General features: G+C 40.0%; 1 protein-coding gene across 7 annotated transcripts in view; it reads right to left on the reverse strand.

The window, feature by feature from the left end:
* scai (suppressor of cancer cell invasion) overlaps positions 1-23,363 on the reverse strand; it is an 80,043-nt gene that overhangs the window by 32,414 nt on the left and 24,266 nt on the right. For 4 of the 7 annotated variants that reach the window (XM_026921926.3, XM_026921925.3, XM_026921924.3 and 1 more), the window contains 8 exons: positions 16,649-16,744; positions 15,848-15,934; positions 15,658-15,756; positions 7,809-7,905; positions 7,503-7,601; positions 3,240-3,392; positions 934-1,074; positions 739-840 (listed from right to left, as the gene is read on the reverse strand). In XM_026921926.3, coding sequence (XP_026777727.1) covers positions 739-840; positions 934-1,074; positions 3,240-3,392; positions 7,503-7,601; positions 7,809-7,905; positions 15,658-15,756; positions 15,848-15,934; positions 16,649-16,744 — 874 coding nt within the window. Of the gene's footprint in view, positions 1-738; positions 865-933; positions 1,075-3,239; positions 3,393-7,502; positions 7,602-7,808; positions 7,906-15,657; positions 15,757-15,847; positions 15,935-16,648; positions 16,745-23,363 lie in introns of all 7 variants that reach the window. The other 3 variants (XM_053230322.1, XM_053230323.1, XM_053230324.1) reach the window with 3 other exon arrangements.

A 23,363-nucleotide genomic window follows, 5' to 3' on the forward strand; every position in this document is an offset into this window, starting at 1 on the left:
TTAGCTGTATTCATACTTCCCTCAAATCTGACCAGTCTCCCCATCCCTGTCACTGAGAAGCACCCCCATAGCATGAGTCTGATACCACTGTGCTTCACCGTAGGGATAGTATTAGCCAACTGATGAGCACCACCTGCTTTTTTCCTTGTTTTTTTAGCCACTGTACCATAAAGCCCTGATCGATGGAGCATTTCTGAGATGGTTGTCCTTCTATCAGGTTCCCCCACCTGTGCAGAGAACTTCTAAACCTCTGTTAGAGTGGCCACTGGGTTTGTGACCACTCCCTGGAATGTTCCCTCTACTACTAGGAAGAGTCCTGGTGGTTCCAAAAATCTTCTATTTAACAATAATGGAGCCTATTTTGCTCCTGGGAACATAAAAAGCTTTAGAAAGCTTTATATCCTTGACCAAATCTGTATCTTGACAAAATTTGATCGTGGAGGTCTGCAAAGACATCATGGCTTAGATTTTGGTCTGACATGCACTCTGAATTGTGGAACCTTATACACACAGATGTGTGCTTTTCTAAATAAAGTCCAATCAAATGAATTTGCCACAAGGGGACTCCAGTCCACACAATACAATAAAATGTGCAAAACTGAAGGGGTGTGAATACTTTCCAAACTCACTGTAGATTTGTATTAGTTTGATTGGTTCATTTATGTAAGCATCAAGTACACAGACAGGCTGTAAGACAGACAGAAACAAAGGTCGTGTGTGCAGAAAATGTGTGCTGACCTTGAAGGAGGCCGAAAGGAAGGTGTAAAGTTGGCTGAAGGTGGGTTTGTATAGAAGGTATTTGTGAGGGTTCTCCCGCTTGGCTGGCTTTTCACTGGGCTCCTGGAAAAAGAGAGAGATGAAAGCCTAAGAGAGTGAGAGAAAGTGAAAGTGATGAAAGGGAGAGGAAAAAAGAGACGAAAAAGAACACTCAACGGTGAGAGAGATGGGGAGAGTGCAAGAGTCTTCTCTTACAAGTGTCCCTGGTTTGGTGGTTTGGGTGGCAAGATTCACTGGTTCTCGCTCGAGGGCCTGGAGCATGCGAAACATGTCGATGGTCAACTCGCTGAACTTCACCTGAGCAAAGAGATTTTTTTAAATCACATCGCTTGTGTTTTTAAATATAATTGCTTGTGTGTTAAAGCTGCTAAATATAATATTTTGGAATTTCTCTCTGGTAAAAAAAAAAAATGCTGTATCAAGCTACTTGAGGAAGACTTTAATCTCAGAAGAATTAAAGGAAGAATTACCTAATTAAAGGAAGAATTAATCTCACTGCTGTAAGTGATACACATTCAGAGAAAAATCAATCTGCACTATGTAGTAGTAATGAAGAAATATTTAAATTATTAAATTAAAATATTTAAACACACGTTATAAAAATAAAAAGATTATTATATTTAAAACTATACAACTAAACGAACTATATTTTTCATTATGAGAATAATACAAATAACAATCACATAAAAACATAATGTCATTGGTATCCACCTTATTTTCACCATTCCGATGAAGGTTTTTGTGCAAGACTTCCTGTTAGCCATTTCTGGTTATTTCAGCTGACTAGTTTGTATTCATCACATCTATCAACACTGCCATTTAACATCTCACAGTTAATGCTAATAATTATGGATTCATGGAAAGCTGTATTGTTTGTGAAGTTAGGGGTTGCCTTAATAAATGGCACAAAACAGCTGTGAGATTCTGCAATAGAATCTCCATCCACCCCCCCAAAATGAAGAAGCCCTTCGGTTTTGGTTTTAAGCTTTGAATCTAAAAAAAGACACAAAAGTGACAGTATGTTTGCTCTTTTCACTTGGACAGAAGCCCTACGGAAGAGTACTGTATCCACAGAAGTGTTTGGGCGCCAATGCTCAGAGGTGGCATCTTTTCAGGGGGATATCAGCATATAAATGTAAGTTAAACTAGTGTCCCTGAACAGCAGCTGATGCCGATTAATTTATTTCATGAGTCATTTGTTCTCTGAGATAACCATGAGTCTGGCTTGCGTAGGTAGGTCTGTTCATAACAGTAGCTTGTGTAGTCAAAAAGCTCATAGTTCAGAATTAGCAGCTAGCAAAACACAAAAAAAATCTTGTACCTGAAAAAAGTAGAGGCTTTCTACTACTTCTACTTGAATTGAAGTCCAAAAATACTTGGAAATATCCTTAGGTATCGAAACATAGAGTACTGTGAGTTATTGGAGATAATGGACAGTTTCTATTAAGGAAACCTGAGTGACTGCAGACACGAGTTAGCTTGTAGTGTCTTCCCCACACAGGTCTCCTTAACAGAAAAAAAAAGAATAATAACAATAAAGGCATCATCATAACAAATAACAGCAAAAATTCACAGTACTTTTTTTTACTTTACTAGATTTACAAGCAATTGCTTACAAATCAACCTGGAAGTCTCACACAAAAAGAGGAAGAACACGTGATTACTTATTTCCACGTTGCAGAATAAGATGGATAACCACATTTTAGTAGGTACACATCTAATCACTGTATGAACCACTGCAGCTGCTTCAGAGAATTACATTTCCATGGACCATGACTTGAACAAACTTCCACAATAGAAAATTCACTTTTCCAATAAATAATTATATTTCAAATAATATTTGTTTCGACACAATATGGCCAAAAGTATGTGGATGTGGAAATGTATATGGTTACCTATCAAAACCATAAGTGCCCATTCCAAAACCACAGGCATTCACATGAAGTTGGGCCCCCTTTTGCTGTTATAATAACCTTTACTCTTCTGGGAAGGCTTCCAGTAGATTTGTGCTAATTTAGCCACAAAAGCATTCATTAGGTTTGGCACTGATGTCAAGTGCCAAGGCCTGGTGCAGAGTCAGGGTTCCAATTCATCCAAAGGTGTTAAGTGGGGTTGAGGTCAGGGCTTGGGCCACTCGAGTTCTTCCACATCAAACCATGTCTTTATGGACCTTACTTTGTGCGCAGGGGCACTGACATGATGAAACAGGTTTGGGCCCTTTCCTTCCAGTGAAGGGAAATCTTAATGCTATAGCATACAAAGACATTCTAGACAATTGTATGCTTACAACTTTGTATCAAAAGTTTAGGGTAGACCCACATATGGGTGTGGTGGTCAGGTGTCCAGATACTTTTGGCCATAGTGTATATTTCTAACCACTAAAACAAGAGGAAATTTTCCACAGATTGCTTCAATGTCTTTTAATGCACAGAATGTAAGAGGTTTCAGTCCCTACAGTGTACCTGACTGTTGCAATTGCCAACAATGAGGGCGTCGGCCAATGTCAGCTGACCAACCACCATCCCTGGCTCAAGCTGGGGCACACCCCCTTCCTGCATTCGATTTGACTTAACCACCACTGCATTGTCGTCATTCAGGATCATAACTGGATCTGCCTAAAGAACCAAGCAAAAACTCTTTAGCTAAAAAGACAAACAAAATAAACCATGGAATTTTATAAAGCACACAGTTAAAATTTCCATATACATTTATGGGAAAAAGAACGTGCACCCTCCTACAATTCTATGTTTTTATTCATCAGGGCCTAAATAACAATTGTGTCATCCTCATTAACTACTATAAACAAACAAATAACCTCAGGTGACAAAAAAAAAAAAAAAAAAAAAAAAAAAAAAAAAAAACCCACCATAGATTTCAATAGTCATTTTTTCCCAAAAGGTAAACCAGCATTCAGAAACCAGGTGGGGAAAAAATAAGTACACCCAGTCTACTTACACAATCAATAAGAGAATAATTAGCAGCCAGGTGGTACTAATGAAATGCACAAGATTAGTTAATTATTAACAAGTGCGACAACCTCTATAAAAGCAGAACTTTTGGCAGTTTGGTGTTCTGGAGCAGGTGTATGTCTATATCATGCCAAGAAGAAAGGACATCAGCCATGACCTCAGAGAAGCAATTGTTGCTGCTCATCCATCGGGAAGGGTTATAAGGCCATCTCCAAACAATTTGAGATTCACCATTCAGGCAAGTTTCCAATCTTCTTAGGAGTGGGTGTCCCAGCAAATCAGTCCAATGTCAGTTTAATGCTCAGAGATATAAAGAAAAACCTAAGCGTTACATCATGTGACCTAAAGGCCTCTGTAAGCACATTAAATGTTCATGACAGCACAATCAGAAAAAGAAGCTGAACAAGTATGGCTTTCATGGAAGAGTTGATAAGAAAAAGCCCCTTCTCTCCAAAAAGTATATGGCGGCATGACTTATGTTTGCAAAATTGCATCTGAACAAGCCACAAAGCTCTGGAACAATAACCTTTCACCTTGTTGATAAGAGAGGCCAGCTGCCAATAAGGATATAGTAACTCATATAATCACTCTTAAAACTATAGTGAGCAGAAAAGAGCACCCCTCTTACTGTCCTCGGAACCTTCAACCTCTCCTGCGACAAGCTCCATTCCTCTTGCCTTCTCCCTCTTCTGCATTCCTTCTCCCTGACATTCAACAGCTGCCCTCCCCCACACAAGGGAGGAAATGTCCTAGACCTTGTTTCCAGCTATAGACATCAATGCCCCCCCATCTCAACACAGATCTTGTCTCTTACTGTGCTAGCCTGTCCAAATTCTCATCTGAAATGATTACTGATAAGACTGCCTTCTACAAGGACAAGCTCTAAAAAAAAATTTAAAAAAAAAGATCCTCGCAAGCTCCACAACATCTTTTCTTCACTACTTAACCCACCGGCTCCTTCTGCTCCTTCCTCTCTAACTGCTGAAGACTTTGCCAATTTTTATGATGCAAAGATTGAAAAAATATGCCAGACCTTCACTCCTACCCCAAATCCTAAATTAGACATTCAGGATTCTCTTTCACTGGCACATTTGTCTAATCTAGCAACAGAAGAGATCCTGAAAGTCATCTTGTCCTGCAATCCTACCACCTGCCCATTGGATCCAATCCCTTCCACAATGCTCCAGACCATCTCAGAAGATCTCCTGGCTCCATAACATCAGGTCAGGTACCAACTGCATTCAAGACAGCAAGGGTTATTCCCATCCTGAAGAAACCCACTCTGGATCCCTCAGACATCAGCAACTACCCAGCGGTATCACTTCTCTCTTTTCTTTCTAATATCCTCAAGCTCACTGTCTACAATCAACTGTCTCTATCTCTCAAAGAATAACCTCCAAGACCGTAACCAGTCTGGCTTCAAAGTGGTACATTCCACATTAACTGCCCTTGTGGCCGTCACTGACAAGCTCCATACTGCTAGATCAGCCAAACCGTCATCAGTCCTCATCCTCCTCAACTTTTCATCAGCCTTTGAAAGTCAACCACAAGACTCTCTTGTCCATCCTCATGAGTCTTGTAATTCATGGCTCAGCATGGCAATGGTTTGCTTCCTACCTGGAGGGTCGGTCAGGTGACATGGATGTCCACATCTGCTCCATGCAGACTCTCCACTGGTGTCCCACAAGGCTCAGTACTTGGTCCTCTCCTGTTCTCCCTCTATACTTGATCTCTTGGTGAGGTCATATCCTCACATGGGTTTTCATACCACTGTTATGTATATGGCACTCAACTCATCCTCTCCTTTCCTCCCTCATTTCTGCCCAGATCTTGGAAGGCAGCTTATCAGCTAAAACTTAATCCCAGCAAAACTCAACTGCTGTTCATCCCAGGTGATTCATCTCCCTGTCAGGATCTTGTGATCTTCCTGGACAACTCTCAGGTCACACCATCTGTCACTGCAAGCAACCTTGAGGTAACCATGGAAAGTCAACTGTCCTTTTCCTCTCACGTTGCTAATCTGATACGCCAATACCAATTTCTCCTTTACAAGAGAAGGATTTCTCCTTTACAGAAGGATTCGTCCATTTCTATCCACACAAGCTACTCAGGTGTTTGTTCTGTCCCTTGTCATTCCGAGACTGGACTACTGCAACTTGCAGTTGACAGGTCTGCCTCTGAGTGCCATTTGACCTCTGCAACCAATCCAGAATGTAATTGCATTACTTGCTTTCAAACTTCCTAAGTTCTTCCACATCCTCCCATTGTTAGGAAGGCAGCTGGCTTCCAGTAGCTGTCCATATCAGATTTAAAAGACTGGTCCCACAATCTCTCAGGGTACAAGGAAGGCATGCACCAAGACTCTTCTCTGTTCTGGCACCTAGGTGATTGAATGAACTTCCCCAAGATGTCCAATCAGCTGAGTAACTGGCAGATGTCAAATGATGACTAAAGGCCAATATCTTCTTGAAGTACTTAAATTAGCACTTTAATTAAAAACATTGTTGTCTGTGTGCTTTTTTAAATATAATTCCTCCCAAACAGAGTTTTTGGACTTTGGACTGTCAGTATGTATTTATTGATAGAGGATTCAAAGCACTTCTGTAAGTCGCTCTGGATAAGGGTGTCTGCCAAATTCTGTAAATGTAAAAGCATCTCAGCATGCACAAAACATCAAACCTTGAGGTGAATGGGCTACAACAGCAGAACACCACACTGGGTTCCACTCCTGTCAGCCAAGAACAGGAATCATCGGCACAGGCTCATCAAAACTGGACAGTTGAAGATTAGAAAAAAAAGGTTTTTTTCTAATTTTTTTCCAGTCATCAACTGTCCAGTTTTGGTGAGCCTGTGCTCATGATAGCCTCAGATTTTTAAACTCAAAGAATACACACATTTAGTTAATACTTGGCACCAGCTTCTTCAGTTTAAGTTAATATGTCGATTTCATTATTCTACTAAAATCCCGATTCAATGCTTTTATCTGTTCATATAATCATGTTATTTAGATGATATATTCATATTTGCATAATCTCAGAATAATCCCTGATCCAGAAAAGACACTATTTGATAATGTCATTTCAAAACTTTGCCAACTTTGTACAATCAACCATTACATATGGTATGATAACTGCTAAAAGCTTTACATTAATGTTGTGGAAATCCGATTCTCCAGCTACACTTGTATTCTCCAGCTACAAATGTATCTCAAAGAACTAAGTAGTACACAACATATGGAAATACTTAATTTCAAGATTCAAGTTGTCTGGTAGCCTTAAGAAGGGGGGAATGTTCACAATTTGAAGAAATATAAAAGAAGAAAGCCAGAAGAAATCTGACATAATTCTATATCAAAATGCTAGTTTTCCCACCACTCTGACCCCCATTCAAATGTGCAAATATTTTTAATTCTTGAAATAAGAGCCTTGTTTTTTCGTAGCTGTCATGTTGACCAGCAAAATGACACAAATTACTTTAGGCAGTGATTCCAATTTACATGTCAATTATTCAATAATCCAGTCTGGTTAGTCGGATCGAATAGAAATTTAATTCAAACTGGCCACAATTGGTTCACTTACATACACTTACACATTTAGCTGCACATCAAGATTCTTCATTACAATTGATAGTCATTAATGAATTATTGAATTATTACACTACATCTAAATGTAGACATTGAAAGAAATTGAATGATTTGTTTTCAATGAAACAGACTTCCTTTATATAACGTTTTGCGTCCTTATCCAAAAGTCTTACCTCCACAAAAGCAGCGACCTCCTGCAGCACCAGGTTCCACTCTAACTGGTCCTCCGTGTTGAAGCGTTGTGTGTAGTCTTCAATCTCTTCAGAAAGCTCCTGCACAAGCGTTGAACCCTGTGTCATATATTTTGAACTCTACCAACACTAATGCAGAGAGTGTGAGGGCAGCAAGATAATGATGATGATGAGATTTAATCCATGAAATGTGATTAACACTGCACTACTGCTGCTAAAAACGATGGAAAAAATGTCTCTACATTTGAATCAGAGTGATGCTGAAATGGCCCACAGTTGGGAAATTACCTTGACCAAAACTTTCACCAGATCCATCTTGTTGAGCAACAAACACACCACAATGAAACGGGCATAGTACCTCAACTTCTTCACCACCAACTCAGGCCTGGGGGAAAAGCAAGCAGAGAGGAAAGGAGAAGGTGGGAAAGAGAGAATGAGTTGGATAGGAGAAGGGATTGAGAAATAGGATCAGAGAAATATATGGGGGATAGTAGGGAATGGGGAAAAGGGACCAGGAAAGAACACAGGGAAAGGGAATGAGAAAGGGGGAAAGAGAAAGATGAAGAGCAAAGACCAGAGAGACAGAGATGAGAGAAAGACAGAGAGAAGGTGACATCAAACAGAATCAAAAGGACAGACAAAAGGGATAGAGACTAACAATTCCTTATGTGTCAACAGTTTTGATTTTTTTTTTTTTTTCTATACATTAAATGAGAATGATGTCAAGACAATTTAAAATCCTAAAGAGACATAAAAAGGCACTCGGGTTCACAGGGCTCTGACCATGTTAATGCTAGCAACGGCACAGGCTCAGAATAATCCAACAGCAACCCTCCAGATGTGACAGCATATACCTTCATGGGAAAAAGAAAGTACATAAAAACATAAAAGTACACCCTCCTTCAATTCTATGTTATCAGGGCCAAAATAACAATTTTGTGGTCCTCATTACCAACTATAAACAAACAAATAACCTCAGGGGACAACAAAAAACAGATTTAATATGTATTCATTTTTTCCCAAAAAGTAAACCAACCTTCAGAAACCAGGTGGGAAAAAATAAGTACACCCTATAATTCAGTAAATCTGTTGTGATTTTTTTTGTTGTCACCTGAGGTTATTTGTTTGTTTATAGAATTTGGTGAGGACCACACAGTTGTTATTTAGCCCCTGATAAATAAAACCAGAACTGAAGAGGGTAGTAGTGGCCTAATGGTTAGAGTCTCGGACTTGGAACCTGAAGGTTGTGGGTTCGAGTCTCAGGTCTGGTAGGGATCGTAGGTAGGGGCAGTGAATGACCAGCACTCTTTCCCACCCTCAATACCACAAATGAGGTGAGACCCTTGAGCAAAACACCAAACCCCCAACAGCTCCCTGGGCACCGCAGCAAAAAGGCTGCACACTGCTCTGGGTGTGTGTTCACTAATGTGTGTGTGCACTTGGATGGGTTAAATGCAGAGCACAAATTCTGAGTATGGGTCACCATACTTGTCATGGGACAAGCATGCTTGACAGTGTTTGTTTATGAGGTGTTTGTAGTGAAACACTCTGTGCATGATGACCAAACATCTCCACCTTGGTCTCATCAAAGAATATTGTTCCAGAACTTTTGTGGCTTGTTCAGATGCAGTTTTGCAAACCTAAGTCATGCTGCCATATTCTTTTTGGAGAGAAGGGGCTTTTCCTAGCCACGCTTCCATGAAAGACCTACTTGTTCAATCTTTTCCTGATTGTGCTGTCATGAACATAAACATTTAATGTGCTTACAGAGAGCTGTAGGTCACATGATGTGGCTCTTGGGTTTTTCTTTATATGTCTGAGCATTAAACAGTCTGATCTGAGCATTAAACAGACTGAATTTGCTGGGATACCCACTCCTGGGAAACTTGGCAACTGTCTTAAAGACTCTCCAATTGTAAACAATCCTTCTCACTGTAGAATGGTGAATTTCAAATTGTTTGGAGATGGCCTTATAACCCTTCCCAGATTGATGAGCAGCAACAGTTGCTTCTCTGAGGTCATGACTGATGTCCTTTCTTTATGGCATGCTGTACAATAGACAGAAGAATAAACTGCCAAAAGTTCTGCTTTCATAGAGGTAGTCACACTTATTTTTGATTAACTAATCTTAGGCATTTCATTAGTAACAACTGGCTGCTAATTATTTTCTTAATGATTGTGGAAGTAGGAAGGATGTACTTATTTTTCCAACCTGGTCTCTGAATGTTCATTTACTTTTTGGGGAGAAAATAACTACATATTGAAATCTGTTGTGTTTTATTGTTGCAACTTGATGTTATTTGTTTGTTTATAGATGTTGGTGAGAACCATACACTTGTTCTTTAGGCCCTGAAAGATAGCATTGAAGGAGGTGTACTTTGTCCCATGACTGATCAAAAATATTGGAACATGTGCCTGACAGGTGTTTCATGTTGCCCAGGTATGCCCTGACATGACATCACCAACAACCTCCACAGGGCAGGGGTGAAGGTATTTCAATCCACCATTTGAAAAAATAGAGACCATACCACAAAATGCACACCACTCTTCAGCAATAAGAATGGCCACATTGGAATTCATAAGGAAATACAGAGAAGAGCCACAAAAGTTCCTAAATCAAAGTGATGGAAAGGCCAAAGTGTGGAGTAAGAACAGATCTGCTCATGATCCAAAACATAGAAGCTCATAAGTCATGCATGGTGGAGGTTGTGTCCTGGCTTGTGCTTGCATGGCTGCTTCTGGAAAAGGCTCACTAATATTTATTGATGATGTAACTCATGATGGGAGCAGCAGAATGAATTCAAGAGTCTACAGAAACATTGACTGCCAATTCACAGGGAAATGCATCCAATCTAATTGGGAGGACCTTCATCATGCAGCAAGACATCATGCAGCAAGGACCTCATTATCTGCCCAAATGTGGGAAAGTGTTACACTGGTGCCGAAACCCGGGATATTGAGGAAGAGATGCCGTCAGCGTCCTCACCGTGGGTCGAGATCATTAAGTCCCTTGCCAGCCTCCACCAGACCCAGCATCAAGCCTTTCTCCAGCTGCACCAAGACCAGGAACAGCACATACAGGACCTGCTCAATGCCCAGGTGGCAGATCAGCAGGTTCTCCAGAGCCTAGTCCAACAGGCGGGTACGCCAGCCGCAGCCCATGTAGCCCCAGTGAAAATGAGACTGCAGGATGATCCCGAAGCGCTCTTGGAGCTATACTGCCCAGTGGGCGGCCCGCACATTGCCGCTCCCGACCGGAGAAGCCCAACTTGTGGCCCAGCAGCTGCCGGTCACCAACATGCTGGAGTACCTGGACCTGAAACTGGCAATGGGTCAGCCGCACCCCTAAACAGCACCATCAGCACTTTGGCTCACTGACCCTCTGCGAGCTCAGCCACCTGTTCGTGTTCACCCAGAAGCTCAGGGACACCTGCCAATAATGGCTGCTGGCTAAGGGGCACGAAGCTGAAGAAGTGATCGATCATGGTGCTGGTATATTTTATCGTCTGACTACTGGAAGGGATGGCGGAGTGGGTCCAGTGCCACTGACCGGCGTCACTCGACAAGGTGGTCCAGCTGGCAGAGGATCACCTGGCGGCGTATTCGGGGGCAGGAGAACCCCTATCTTCTCTCTCTCTCTCTCTTGTCCTCCCCGGATCGAGCAGGGACGTACCTTATACCGGTGAGTGTTCAAGGGGGTAAATACCATGCATTGGTGGATTCAGGCTGTAACCAGACCTCAATTCACCAATGGGTCCTGCAGTAGCAAGAGACGGAGTGGAATGTGCGCAGCATTGGCTGGGGAGGTGGTGCCAGGGCCGTTGATGCCAACTCACGGGGACACAGACAGTGGGGAGGGCTCCGCCCTTCCACTCTTGGAGGGCATCCCCTCGGGGATTTCCCCTTGGAGCAGTCGTGCCACAAGACCCTAAAGCATGCCTTCTACCAAGTAAGAGTAATCGATGGTCAGCGTGTCCATCGCAATGCTGCGCTATTCCACCCCAATTTTGCAATCATTAAAGACAGACTATATCGAGTGACTCAGGACACTCAAACCCAAGAGGAAATGACCCAGTTGTTGGTCCCAAAGAGCTATCACGAATTGTTATTCCAGGTGACTCACCATAATCCAATGGAGGAGCACTTAGAACAGAAAAAAAAAAAAAAACCGCTAACCCGACTCATGGCCCATTTCTATTGACCGGGCATTAGTGGCGATGTTCGCAGGTGGTGTGCAGCCTGTTGCAAATGTCAGCAGGTGAATCTGCCAGCCACCCCAAAAGTGCCATTCCGCCCCCTCCCATTAATCAAGGTCCCCTTCAAAAGTATTGGTATGGACCTCGTCAAGCCATTAGATTGGACTGCACGAGGACATCGCTTTGTGTTAGTTTTAGTGGACTACGCAATGCGATACCCGGAAGCAGTGCCCCTCCATAACATCTCGGCATTAATGACTGTTATGTATTTCAGTGAGCGATGACAAGGATAAAGAGGGGAGAGATGAGCGCCTAAAGAGAGAGCTACCAGCACAGAGCTGTGTGTGTGTTTGTGTCTTCACTGAAAAGCAAAAGTAAGGATAGAAAGAATAAGGTGCTTTCTGAGTTCTCTCAAGCCTGCCTCCCACTTCCCCATTATCTGCCTGAACTTGGGAAAGTGTTACACCTGCATTTCACCTCCTGAAGAGGAGAGAAGTGCCCAAAACAAACAACAACTGAAATAAGCTGCAGTACAAGCCTGGAAAAGCATCACAAAAGAAGCATGCAACAGTGTGATAATGTCAAAGGGTCATCAGCTTGATGCAGTTATTGCAAGCAAGAGATATGCAACCAAATATTAAGTGTTGCTATAATTTTGCTCACCTAAAAATTGGGTGGTCTGCCACCAAAGGCGCCATGTTCTAAGATCTATTGTCTCATATTCATCTTTTGCTCTCAAACCCAAATTGCAAAAAGAAAAGAACTGTTCTTGCTGTTCTAATACTTTTGGGGGAAACTAGAGGGTTTAGTTTAACACAAAATTAAAAATTAATAATATACTACAATAATTTTGTAGCATCAGAAGTGAGGAGAGTAGTGACAAATACATAGGGCAGGCCTGTTGGTCAAAGGGTTTTTGTGTGCTAGGTTCATGCACATTGTTTTTGTTTTCTTGTTAAAAGGGGCTCCCATGTGTCAGTGTATTGCTTGATGTTCTGTACACCTATAGTTCAGGGTGTAGAATCTTTTAATGTGAGCAAAGTATGATTCACACTTTTTGGAACATTAAAGGACTGTCTCACCCTACAAAAAGAAAGAAAGTTATGTCTAGTCTTACACATAAAAATTGGAATGTAACACAACGATTCTGGCTAGTATTTATGCACTCAGTCAGGACAAACTTTTTTTTTTTTTTAAACTGAGTTTGATTGTTAGATACAAGCACTGGGAATTCCTGATAGTATTTATGGAGGGAATTTCTATTTGTTAATGGATTCAGTCTTCAGAGCAGTAATCAATCAATTATCAAGAACACTGAAAGCAAGATTAATGTGAGGATGCATGGGCTTTTACATCTATCTTGATATGATTGCACCTTTTTCAGTGGTACATGAGATATATTCCGAGATAATTTTGTTTCTTAATATTAAAATCACTTATTCCAAAGTGCTAAAATAATGCAGTTAAAATAATAGAAACATCATATTTTAATTTTATTTCAGATCATGGCTGTGTTTGTTTTGGAGCCAGTACCCTGGAATAAATAAATACACTGACATAGGTGGTGGTTTTATTTAATCTCTTCCAGATTCTACATTCAGGGGAACATTATAGACACAAATAAACTTTTATGTTGAACAAATCTGGCTTCAGTGTCATAGATAGGAGTAATGTGGAAAGCTTTAAGAGGAAGTTTTTTCTACTATACTATAAGCTACTGTAAGAAATCTCCCGGATGTTTCAGTGGATGAACACATGCATAAACTCATGCTGATTTATTTTGTTGTTGTTGTTGCTGGCCCAGTTAGATCACTTGTGCCCCACTTATTGAAGACCAATAATTCATAATGCTACTACCCTCTCTCTCATTTTATGCATGTCCATTCCCACCACTGTTGAATGATTTAATAAGAATGAATTTCAAAATTCAAACAGATAGTCACTCTATATTTGTCCATCTCAGGGAATGAAAATTAACCAAAATGATCTATATCACTAAATCCTGTTACAAATTCCTTTGTCATATTTCAAGTAATTTAAAAAGATAACAAAGGACTTCATTTGGAATTTTATTCATATAGACAGAGAGGGATTTGATTGTACACTGGTCACTTCATCCAGAATGAAATATGTTTTGTGTGTTAGAGACAAGAAGCAGGTGCGTAAAGTCATTGTTGTGTTTATTTGGGCATATCCAAAAATCGTAATCATATTCCTTAATATTGGTCAAAACACAGGTAGGCAGCATGAAAAAAGCATAATTAATAATCAGTAAAAACAAAAATAGTTACGTAAGTAACAGAGAAATGGGAAACAGGAGAACAAGGAAACAACGGTTCGGACATAAAGACATGAAATGCATGATCAGACTTCATACTGAAAAACGGAAATTAACTAATTAAAGGTGAACTGAAAACAGGTGAGAACAATCAGGATCTATACCAATAACAGGACCGTACGAACACCAAACACATTTCAAAACAAGATGCATATGGCCAGACACAATCACGTGATGTAAACAAACCCTTAAACAGAGAAGCTCGGAGCCGCAACACATGCTGAGAGCTGCACACACAGAGGGGGAAAATCACATGACACAGAAACAGCCCTTTTTTGGTATAGGGTTGAAGATGCTGCTTCTGTCCCACCTCTGTTCCTTCAATGGCTGTCTGTTTGAATCTCATCTATTTTTCATAATATTTGAATCTTTTTTTTTTTAAAGATTAGATTCAATTTTTTTTTTTTTTCAAGTTTCACTATGAGGAAAACTTATACAATCATAAGCTTATAAGCGCAGTCCTGGTGATTTGAGCTACAGCATTACATACAGTCAATAATGCCCACAAGCAGCAGAGAAACTGTAGCTATAAAAATTCTATACACCCCTGTTAAAAGTGTATGTTTTTGTGATGTAAAAAATTAAACCAAGATAAATCATGTGAGCTGTTTTTCCACCTTTAATGTAATATAGCAACCAACAAAATTCAAGGGGAAAAACAAGCAGAAGTGTTTCTTTTTTTTTTTTTTTTTTTTTTAAATACAATTACCTGGTTGTACATTTGTTCACTCCTGTTAACTTGTTAAACACCTTTGGCTTGTCTACCAACAAATGGTAAGAGTCTACCAACTACACATCTTGTTTTGGCAATTTTCATCTCACATCCTTGCAAAAATGTTCCAGGTCTATCAAATTGAGAGGGGATGACCTGTGCACAGCCCTCTTCAAGTTATTCCACAGGTTTTTGATAAGACATTAGATTAGATCTGGGTTCTAACTGGGCCATTCCAAAATAATGCCAGGTCCATTCATGTAGATATAGGTCTCTTGGCAGATTTGTTTTTCACTTGAATTTTGTTGGTTGCTATAAAATACTAAAAATGGAAAAAGATATGACATGATTTAACATGGTTTCATCCTGTTACCTATGTGCCTATATAAAGGTGAGGAAAAAAATATCCAGTAAGTAATGCCCTGTTGATGAGAGATCAGGATGGCCAGGCTTGTTCAAGCTAACAGGAAGGTTACAGTAAATAACCACACTCTATACAACCGGGGTGGGCAGAAAAGCATCTCAGAATGTGCAACATGCCAAACCTTGAGGCAGATGGGCTACAATAACAGAACAGGAATCTGAGGCTACAGTGGGCACAGGTAACAAACACTGGTAGGTGTTCCTAATAAAGTGGATGGTGAGTATATGTGGTTTCTATAAAAATGGACAGACAGTTTTTAAACTTCAGTCTCAGGTAGGGGGTGTTGCCAAAGGTTTGAAGGTAGAATGGTATGTTATTGATTGTTAGCATGTCATTCAGATGATAATTAATATATATATATATATATATATATATATATATATATATATACATATATAAAAAATATACACATTTTGTATATTTCATTTTATGCCTGATTGTTCTTTTAACAACAAGTCCATTCTCACCTGTCCTCCTTGTTGACTTGGTAGTAATATGAGCGCTGGCGGATGGCTGAGTAGAAGGAAAATGCTTCATTTAAGTAGCTTGTTTCTGAGGTACGGAGGCTGAGGGAGGACAGCATGAGGAATACACTCATCAGAGCATTCTGAGGTCCTACAATGAACAAACCAAGGCTTTTAGGAAAAGCAGCCTTACTAGTAGTGGTAGTAGAGCTGGCCGATTTTGGAGGCCACCTCGCCGATCTGCCACCTCTTGAGGCCATATCGATTGTCCAGCACCTGTCTGTTCTCCCATTTATCACACACACACACACACACACACATACACACACAAAACCTTTGAGGGCACACACAGAGACATCTTTTTTTATTATTATTTTTACTTTATTTCAATATTCTCAGTAATTCCATATAAAACTAACATCGAGAGCATTGTATATGAACTCAGCTGGTGAGCTCACAAAATAAGCCAAAATATTAAATATAATATATATCAAAATATCTCTAAGCTCTATGGATTTGGACAAACTACAATATTAGAGAATGACATGGTATCAGGAAATGTTGCACAGCAAAACCTATGTGCTAAGTCAGCTAACTAGTTACGTCAGCTAATGCCAATCATAAAACAAATTTGGCTGTTGTGGTTTGGCTACTGTGAAATACATTGTTCAAAATATTTTGAACAATGTGTTTCACATTATGATGATACATATGATGATCTACACTCAGATAGTGCAATCCACCTTTATCAAACGCAAGCTAGCTAGCAGCTAGCTCACTGGCTAGCAATTGGGAACGGCAGGCATTGCTCCCAAATTGTATCCAAGATCCTGGCTTTTTTTTAATTAGGGTAAGAACATAGAGATGTTCAAGCTGTTTTTGTAAAATGCATTTTTGGAAAATCACAGAAAAAAGTATTTGCTGCACATGATCATTATTATTAGTTTCTTACGTTAAATTATTTTTAATTAATAAAATAGAATTAATGGCTGACCTGTGCTGTTGCTGAAACTTCCAAAGTTTGGTGTAGACGTCGAAGGTACGGCCAAAATAGGACTGCCACTGCTTGTGTCCATACTGAGGAAGATCTCTAAAGTTGAAAAAAAAACATGAGTGTCTACAACAGACGTTAATCATGTTATGCAGCATACATGTTTTATTAAGAAGTCAAGACTGTAAACTGGGTATAAGCAATAAGAGAGTGAAAGAGGAAGCAGGAATTTCTTTCTGTATCAAATTTTCCCTCTTTCATCTATTTTATTTACTTCATATTGTGAGCCAGGTTTGGGAAATGCCTTATCTCTTTCCTTTTTAAAAATACATAGCATTGTGGAGGAGGCAATACAGCAGATAACGGTGGGTGTGTAAATAAACTGTCATTTTTATCAGTCCTATTAACATGGCAGTAAAGCAAAGGTAAGAAAATAAAAAGTGCAGGAAGACTGATAGAAGAGGCGCAGGTGAAGGGGGAGGGGGAGAGAGAGAGAGATGAGTAAGAGTGTGGATGGGTGACAAAGCTAAAGCTGTGGTGACTCATAGTTGTGATGTGATGGAACCTTACTAGTTATAACTTTCAACATTCCCTCACTCTTTTGCTCTCACTTGCTCACTCTCTCCCTCATTTGCATTTCCTTAGTCACTCTTATTCCCTTCTCTCTACCACTATTTTCCTCCTCTCTCTTTTCCATTCTTTCTCTCTGATCTTATCTCATTCTTTTTCCCATTCTCTCCTTCCACCAGAATGGTCACAGAGTTGCTATGACAACACACATTGGTGGTGGATGCAGGCAGGCAGACAGACAGATAGACATATGAGGGTCATCTGAAGGAGAATGGTGGAGAACTCTTTAGAAAAGATGGCAGCATCATTATTTTATTTTAACACAGAGAGGTCTATTAGTAAAATCTGCTGACTTTAGCAATCCTTTCTGCATTATTTGCCAATGGTGACAGTTAAAAAATGGGAAAAAGCACCTTTTGTGTTCTTTTACCATAGTTGGTGTGCCTTATAGATTTTGATTCTTAAACTTTTCTTTTGGTATCTTCATTTTAAAGCTCTATATTCTTCAGTCCCAGACATATGGGATCTCAACATGGCACCATGAGTAAATTGTTAAATTGTATGCATTTTCAGTGGTCAAACACCAAATGTGGGTCACTTTGCGTATAGCTTTTTTCTTTTAAAGAATAATGTCTGAAGAACAATGTTGAAACTAGAACTACATCTTGTTTCCCTCTATCAAAACAATTGCATAGAACACACCTATATTTAACAATATCTGAGTGCCACAATTAAACTGAAATGGTCAAGCTGTAACACATTCACTTGCACTCAATAATGTATTCATAACTTTCTATATTTCAATCTGTTTCAGAGAAATTTGGAAGAAGGGATTTTGTTCATTTTAACTGCTTTTGGAGCTATCAAGAGTTCAAAAACGCAGCATCATAGCTACACGTTTGAAACAACTGCATGCCTCTTAGGGCAGTGTGGTAGCTCTCTCCACACATGTGTATTCAATAAACCAAGATTTGCCTCACCTGGATTGTTTAATAATTAGAAATTGCTCTGGTTATGAAATGTGACACACAGTCAGACACGCTATATCAAGTAATATCCACTGCTAAGGGGTATATTTAATGGAATCATTGATATCACCTCAAACTTTGAAACATATTTTCAACACCTCACTAGAGACAATTGTAGCATTGGAATACACTTGTATAAAGATGATGAGTGCCACACCAAGAGTTTAACCAGAAATTGTAGACTTACTAAACTTTTTTTTATCTTCCTGAAACTGATCATGAGCCACCAATTGTTCCAGTGGGCTGAAAATCATATCCAAGGGATCACGTTTCTATGTTTCCAAGGAGCAAGTAGAGTAAACGATAGAGGCTCAAGAACTTCATTTTGCCATAGCAAAGAAGATTCCAGGGATAAGAGGTCACCACTGTTTTATGCCAGATGCAAAAGGTCAACTTCACATGCTTTGAATTTCTGCTGACACCACTGGCATTTTAGACCAGATTCCTGAAGATCTGCCCAACATGAAGCAGTATATGCCTGAGCAATACATTGCTGCAGCGTACGATCAAAAGTGAATCAGAAGAACTGGCAGCATTGTGGAGTGTGATGAGAGGCAGGATGTTCTTGTGTCCTTCATGACCCAAGTGGGTACTGCCACATCACTCAAGTGCCCAGGACATGCTGATGAGTGCTATGTACCAGTCAGCCACATTCTGTCATCTTCCTGTGCCTTCAACCACCACTGGTAGGCAGAATCACTTGGAGGAAGAAGATATTCAATAGATAAATTATGCCTTCTAAAGCTTTGTAGATGTACATTTGGAAGAAAAAAGTGAAATAAAGGTATTGCATCAGCTAAATAGCTATGTTTTCCTAATTCTTAATAACTGTATTTTCTGACTCTCAAAAATCAAGATATTGACATTATTGTTTTTATGTGAATAATTAAAGGTACATTTATAGTTTCAGCATTATTTGTTCTTCAGACATTCCTCTTTAAATACAATAAGTATCAGATTGATACAAAGTGACCCACATTTGTTTTTCAACCATTGAAAATTGGTAAAATTCAACAATTTGCACATGGCGCCACATTGATATTCCCATATCTCTGGGATTGAACCATATAGGGCTTTATAAATGAAGATACCAAAAGAAAAGCTTGTTAAGAACCAGAATCTGGAAGGATATTAATCTATCTTTAATACTTCTTGAGTTACATGCATGCCAACGTTGGGGGGATCACAAAAAAGTGCTTTGTCCAATTTTTGGACTCACACCATTTGCATATAATGCAACAAGGATTGCTAAAAATCAACAGATTTTATTAACAGACCTGCCTATCACTGTGTAAAAATAAAATGATGCTGCCAGCTTTCTAAGGTTATATTTTATCTGTGGTTTTGCTCCAAAATCATAGGTGAAAATTGCCATTTTGACCCCCCTCTACAAAACAGTGGATTACTCAGATATTCATCCATGGCATTTAATATTTTGACTTCATTTATGTATTTCTTTCAACAGAAATAAAATGATCAAAATCAAATTTTTTTGCTGGGGACCTCTGGTTGAGTTGACACGGAATTACCCAGTTTTAATTTAAGGATATTTACATTTAAAAGTGAGTGAACAATGTAGGAATTAAAGCACTTTTTATATGTAGTTCTGGACAACCAACTATTCTTCTCTCCCCACATTGCTAATCTGACTTCTTCATGCAGTTTGACGTTCACACATCATCAGAAAGATCCAACCATTTCTCTCCAAGGATGCCACTCAGGTGCTTGTTCAGTCCATTGTCATCTCGAGACTGGACTATTATAACTTTCCACCAGCAAGTTTTCTCCTTCATGCCATCCACCCTACATCCGAACTGATCCAATTCAGCTTCATGACTTGTTTTCAATCTCTCAGGTTTTTCCCACATCACCATAATGCTGCATTCCTTCCACTGATGTCCAGCAGCCTGCATCAGATTTAAAACACTGATGCTCACCTACAAAGCCCCATCTATGCAAAAGCACTCATCACACCCCGCTCTATACCACATTCCCTATTAGCCTCTAGCATGTCTCAACTTCACCCTCCATACCAAGACAAGCAAGAAGACTCTTCTCTGTCCTGGAATCCAGATGGTGGAATGAACTTTTGTTTTTGCCTACATCACAAGACAATATTGTTACATGAGAAATTGGTGTATTTTGTACATACGCTATATTACCAAAAGTATTCGGTCACCCATCCAAATGATCAGAATCAGGTGTCCTAATCACTTGGCCTGGCCACAGGTGTATAAAATCAAGCACTTAGGCATGTAGACTGTTTTTACAAACATTTGTGAAAGAATGGGCCGCTCTCAGGAGCTCAGTGAATTCCAGCGTGGAACTGTCATAGGATGCCACCTGTGCAACAAATCCAGTCGTGAAATTTCCTCGCTCCTAAATATTCCACAGTCAACTGTCAGCTTTAACATAACAAAATGGAAGAGTTTGGGAACAACAGCAACTCAGTCACGAAGTGGTAGGCCACATAAACTGACGGAGAGGGGTCAGCGGATGCTGAAGCGCATAGTGCAAAGAGGTCGTCGACTTTCTTCACAGTCAATTGCTACAGAGCTCCAAACTTCATGTGACCTTCAGATTAGCCCAAGTACAGTACGCAGAGAGCTTCATGGAATGGGTTTCCATGGCCGAGCAGCTGCATCCAAGCCACACATCACCAAGTGCAATGCAAAGCGTCGGATGCAGTGATGTAAAGCACGCCGCCACTGGACTCTAGAGCAGTGGAGACGCGTTCTCTGGAGTGATGAATCACGCTTTTCCATCTGGCAATCTGATGGACGAGTCTGGGTTTGGAGGTTGCCAGGAGAACGGTACATTTCGGACTGCATTGTGCCGAGTGTGAAATTTGGTGGAGGAGGGATTATGGTGTGGGGTTGTTTTTCAGGAGTTGGGCTTGGCCCCTTAGTTCCAGTGAAAGGAACTTTGAATGCTTCAGGATCCCAAAACATTTTGGACAATTCCATGCTCCCAACCTTGTGGGAACAGTTTGGAGCGGGCCCCTTCCTCTTCCAACATGACTGTGCACCAGTGCACAAAGCAAGGTCCATAAAGACATGGATGACAGAGTCTGGTGTGGAGGAACTTGACTGGCCTGCACAGAGTCCTGACCTGAACCCGATAGAACACCTTTGGGATGAATTAGAGCGGAGACTGAGAGTCAGGCCTTCTCGTCCAACATCAGTGTGACCTCACCAATGCGCTTTTGGAAGAATGGTCAAAAATTCCTATAAACACACTCCTCGACCTTGTGGACAGCCTTCCCAGAAGAGTTGAAGCTGTAATAGCTGCAAAAGGTGGACCGACATCATATTGAACCCTATGGGTTAGGAATGGCATGGCACTTAAGTTCATATGTGAGTCAAGGCAGGTGACCGAATACTTTTGGTAATATAGTGTATTTTAAGAGCATGGTGCTCTTAAATATACACTGCCTTTTACAGGCCTAGAAATAGCTTCTGTGTGCTGGGACAAAGTTGGGAGATGACACAAGCATAGTCATGGATCACTCATACATGATGTTATCTAATGTTACTGACAGTTCTGCCCAACTCAAAGCAATTCTCAACTGAAACTGACCAACATTATTCTATTTTTTAAATTTTTTTAATAAAATTTTACAGCAGAATCTACAGATAATATTCAAAAGCCATTTATGAAAATAAGTTGACAGGGGCTTACGTAGCATCACACAGACTCTCTGATGTGGTTTACGACACATTATAACTTACTGAAATCTATAAACATGAGCATAAACATTTCTCCATGTAGCTTGAAAGATGAATGTAGATGGTTTTTAATCTATGAAAGACCATCCCTGATATTTTGCCAGTAGTCTAACAATGTCATTTTAAGCCAGTATGACTTTAGCCATGTAGGTATAGAAAAGAGTTTGGGTGAGAAACATCCTTTACTTCTTCTCTACAGCCTTGTATCACCAGTGCAAAAATAAAGAAGCACAAATGTGTTGGCTAGGGTAAAGGGTTTGTACATTTCATTTTGTACTTAACCATTCCTCTAGGTCTTTAGCTAAAGCACAATGCTAAATGGAATATTCAATTTAGTTTTGTAATTGAAGAACAAGCAGGAGAAAATGCAGCAGCGCACTTAATTTTAATCTGTTTTGGCAACTCTATTATTTGATTCAATCACAAGTAGGTGAATTTACATTTGTGGTGATTTTGTTTTTTGTTTTGAGAGCAATAACAGTAATGTATAATAATAAATGCAATTGTTTTACATTCCACACAAATATTGCATTTTCATTTAGCTTGACAATTATTGACTTAAATTATTTTATGTGACTCTGTTAACGAACATTAATGTTAGAGAGGGTTGGTTTCACTAGTTACATTTCATTTGTGCTCAGGCTGTTAATAGAAGAAAGGCAGCTGCTCCCCTTTTCTTGCTCCACTCACGCAGGTATGTGGAAACAAAAAGACCTACGAGATTTAGTTCTGATGATTTTGCAGGCCAAAGGGTTCCCATACTCCTTCATGCTTATGGACTAAGTCACTAACAGATTTGGCCCCTTGTCATCCTGGGAGTATCAGTGCTCCAGAACACCAAACTGCCAAAATTCAGTTTTTGTGGAGGTAGTCACACTTCTTGATGATTAACTAATCTTGTGCATTTGTAACACCTGGCTGCTAATTACTCTGTTAATGATTGCGGAAATAGGATGGGTGTACCTTCTTTTTCCCATGACTGTAGTTGCAAAACAATCAGTAAAAATGTACAGAATACCATCACAATATGTTAGTTTGGGTGTCTCATTTGATTGACATAAGCACTAGGTAATATTCCCATGCTGTGACAGATTGTCACAGTGTCTACATGCCAAGAAGAAAGGACATTAGCCATGACCTCAAAGAAACAATTGTTTCTGCTCATCAATCTGGGAAGGGTTATAAGGCCATCTCCAAACAATTTGAAATTCATCAGTCCACAGTAAGAACGATTGTTTACAAATGGAGAGCCTTCGAGACAGTTGCCAAGCTTCCCAGGAGTGGGTATCCCAGCAAATTCAGTCCAAGGTCAGATCATTTAATGCTCAGAGATATAAAGACAAACCCAAGAGCGACATCATGTAACCTACAGGGCACTGTAAGCACATTAAA

The sequence above is a fragment of the Pangasianodon hypophthalmus genome, chromosome 27 (genome assembly GCF_027358585.1).
Source record: "Pangasianodon hypophthalmus isolate fPanHyp1 chromosome 27, fPanHyp1.pri, whole genome shotgun sequence".
Taxonomy (NCBI): Eukaryota; Metazoa; Chordata; class Actinopteri; order Siluriformes; family Pangasiidae; genus Pangasianodon; species Pangasianodon hypophthalmus.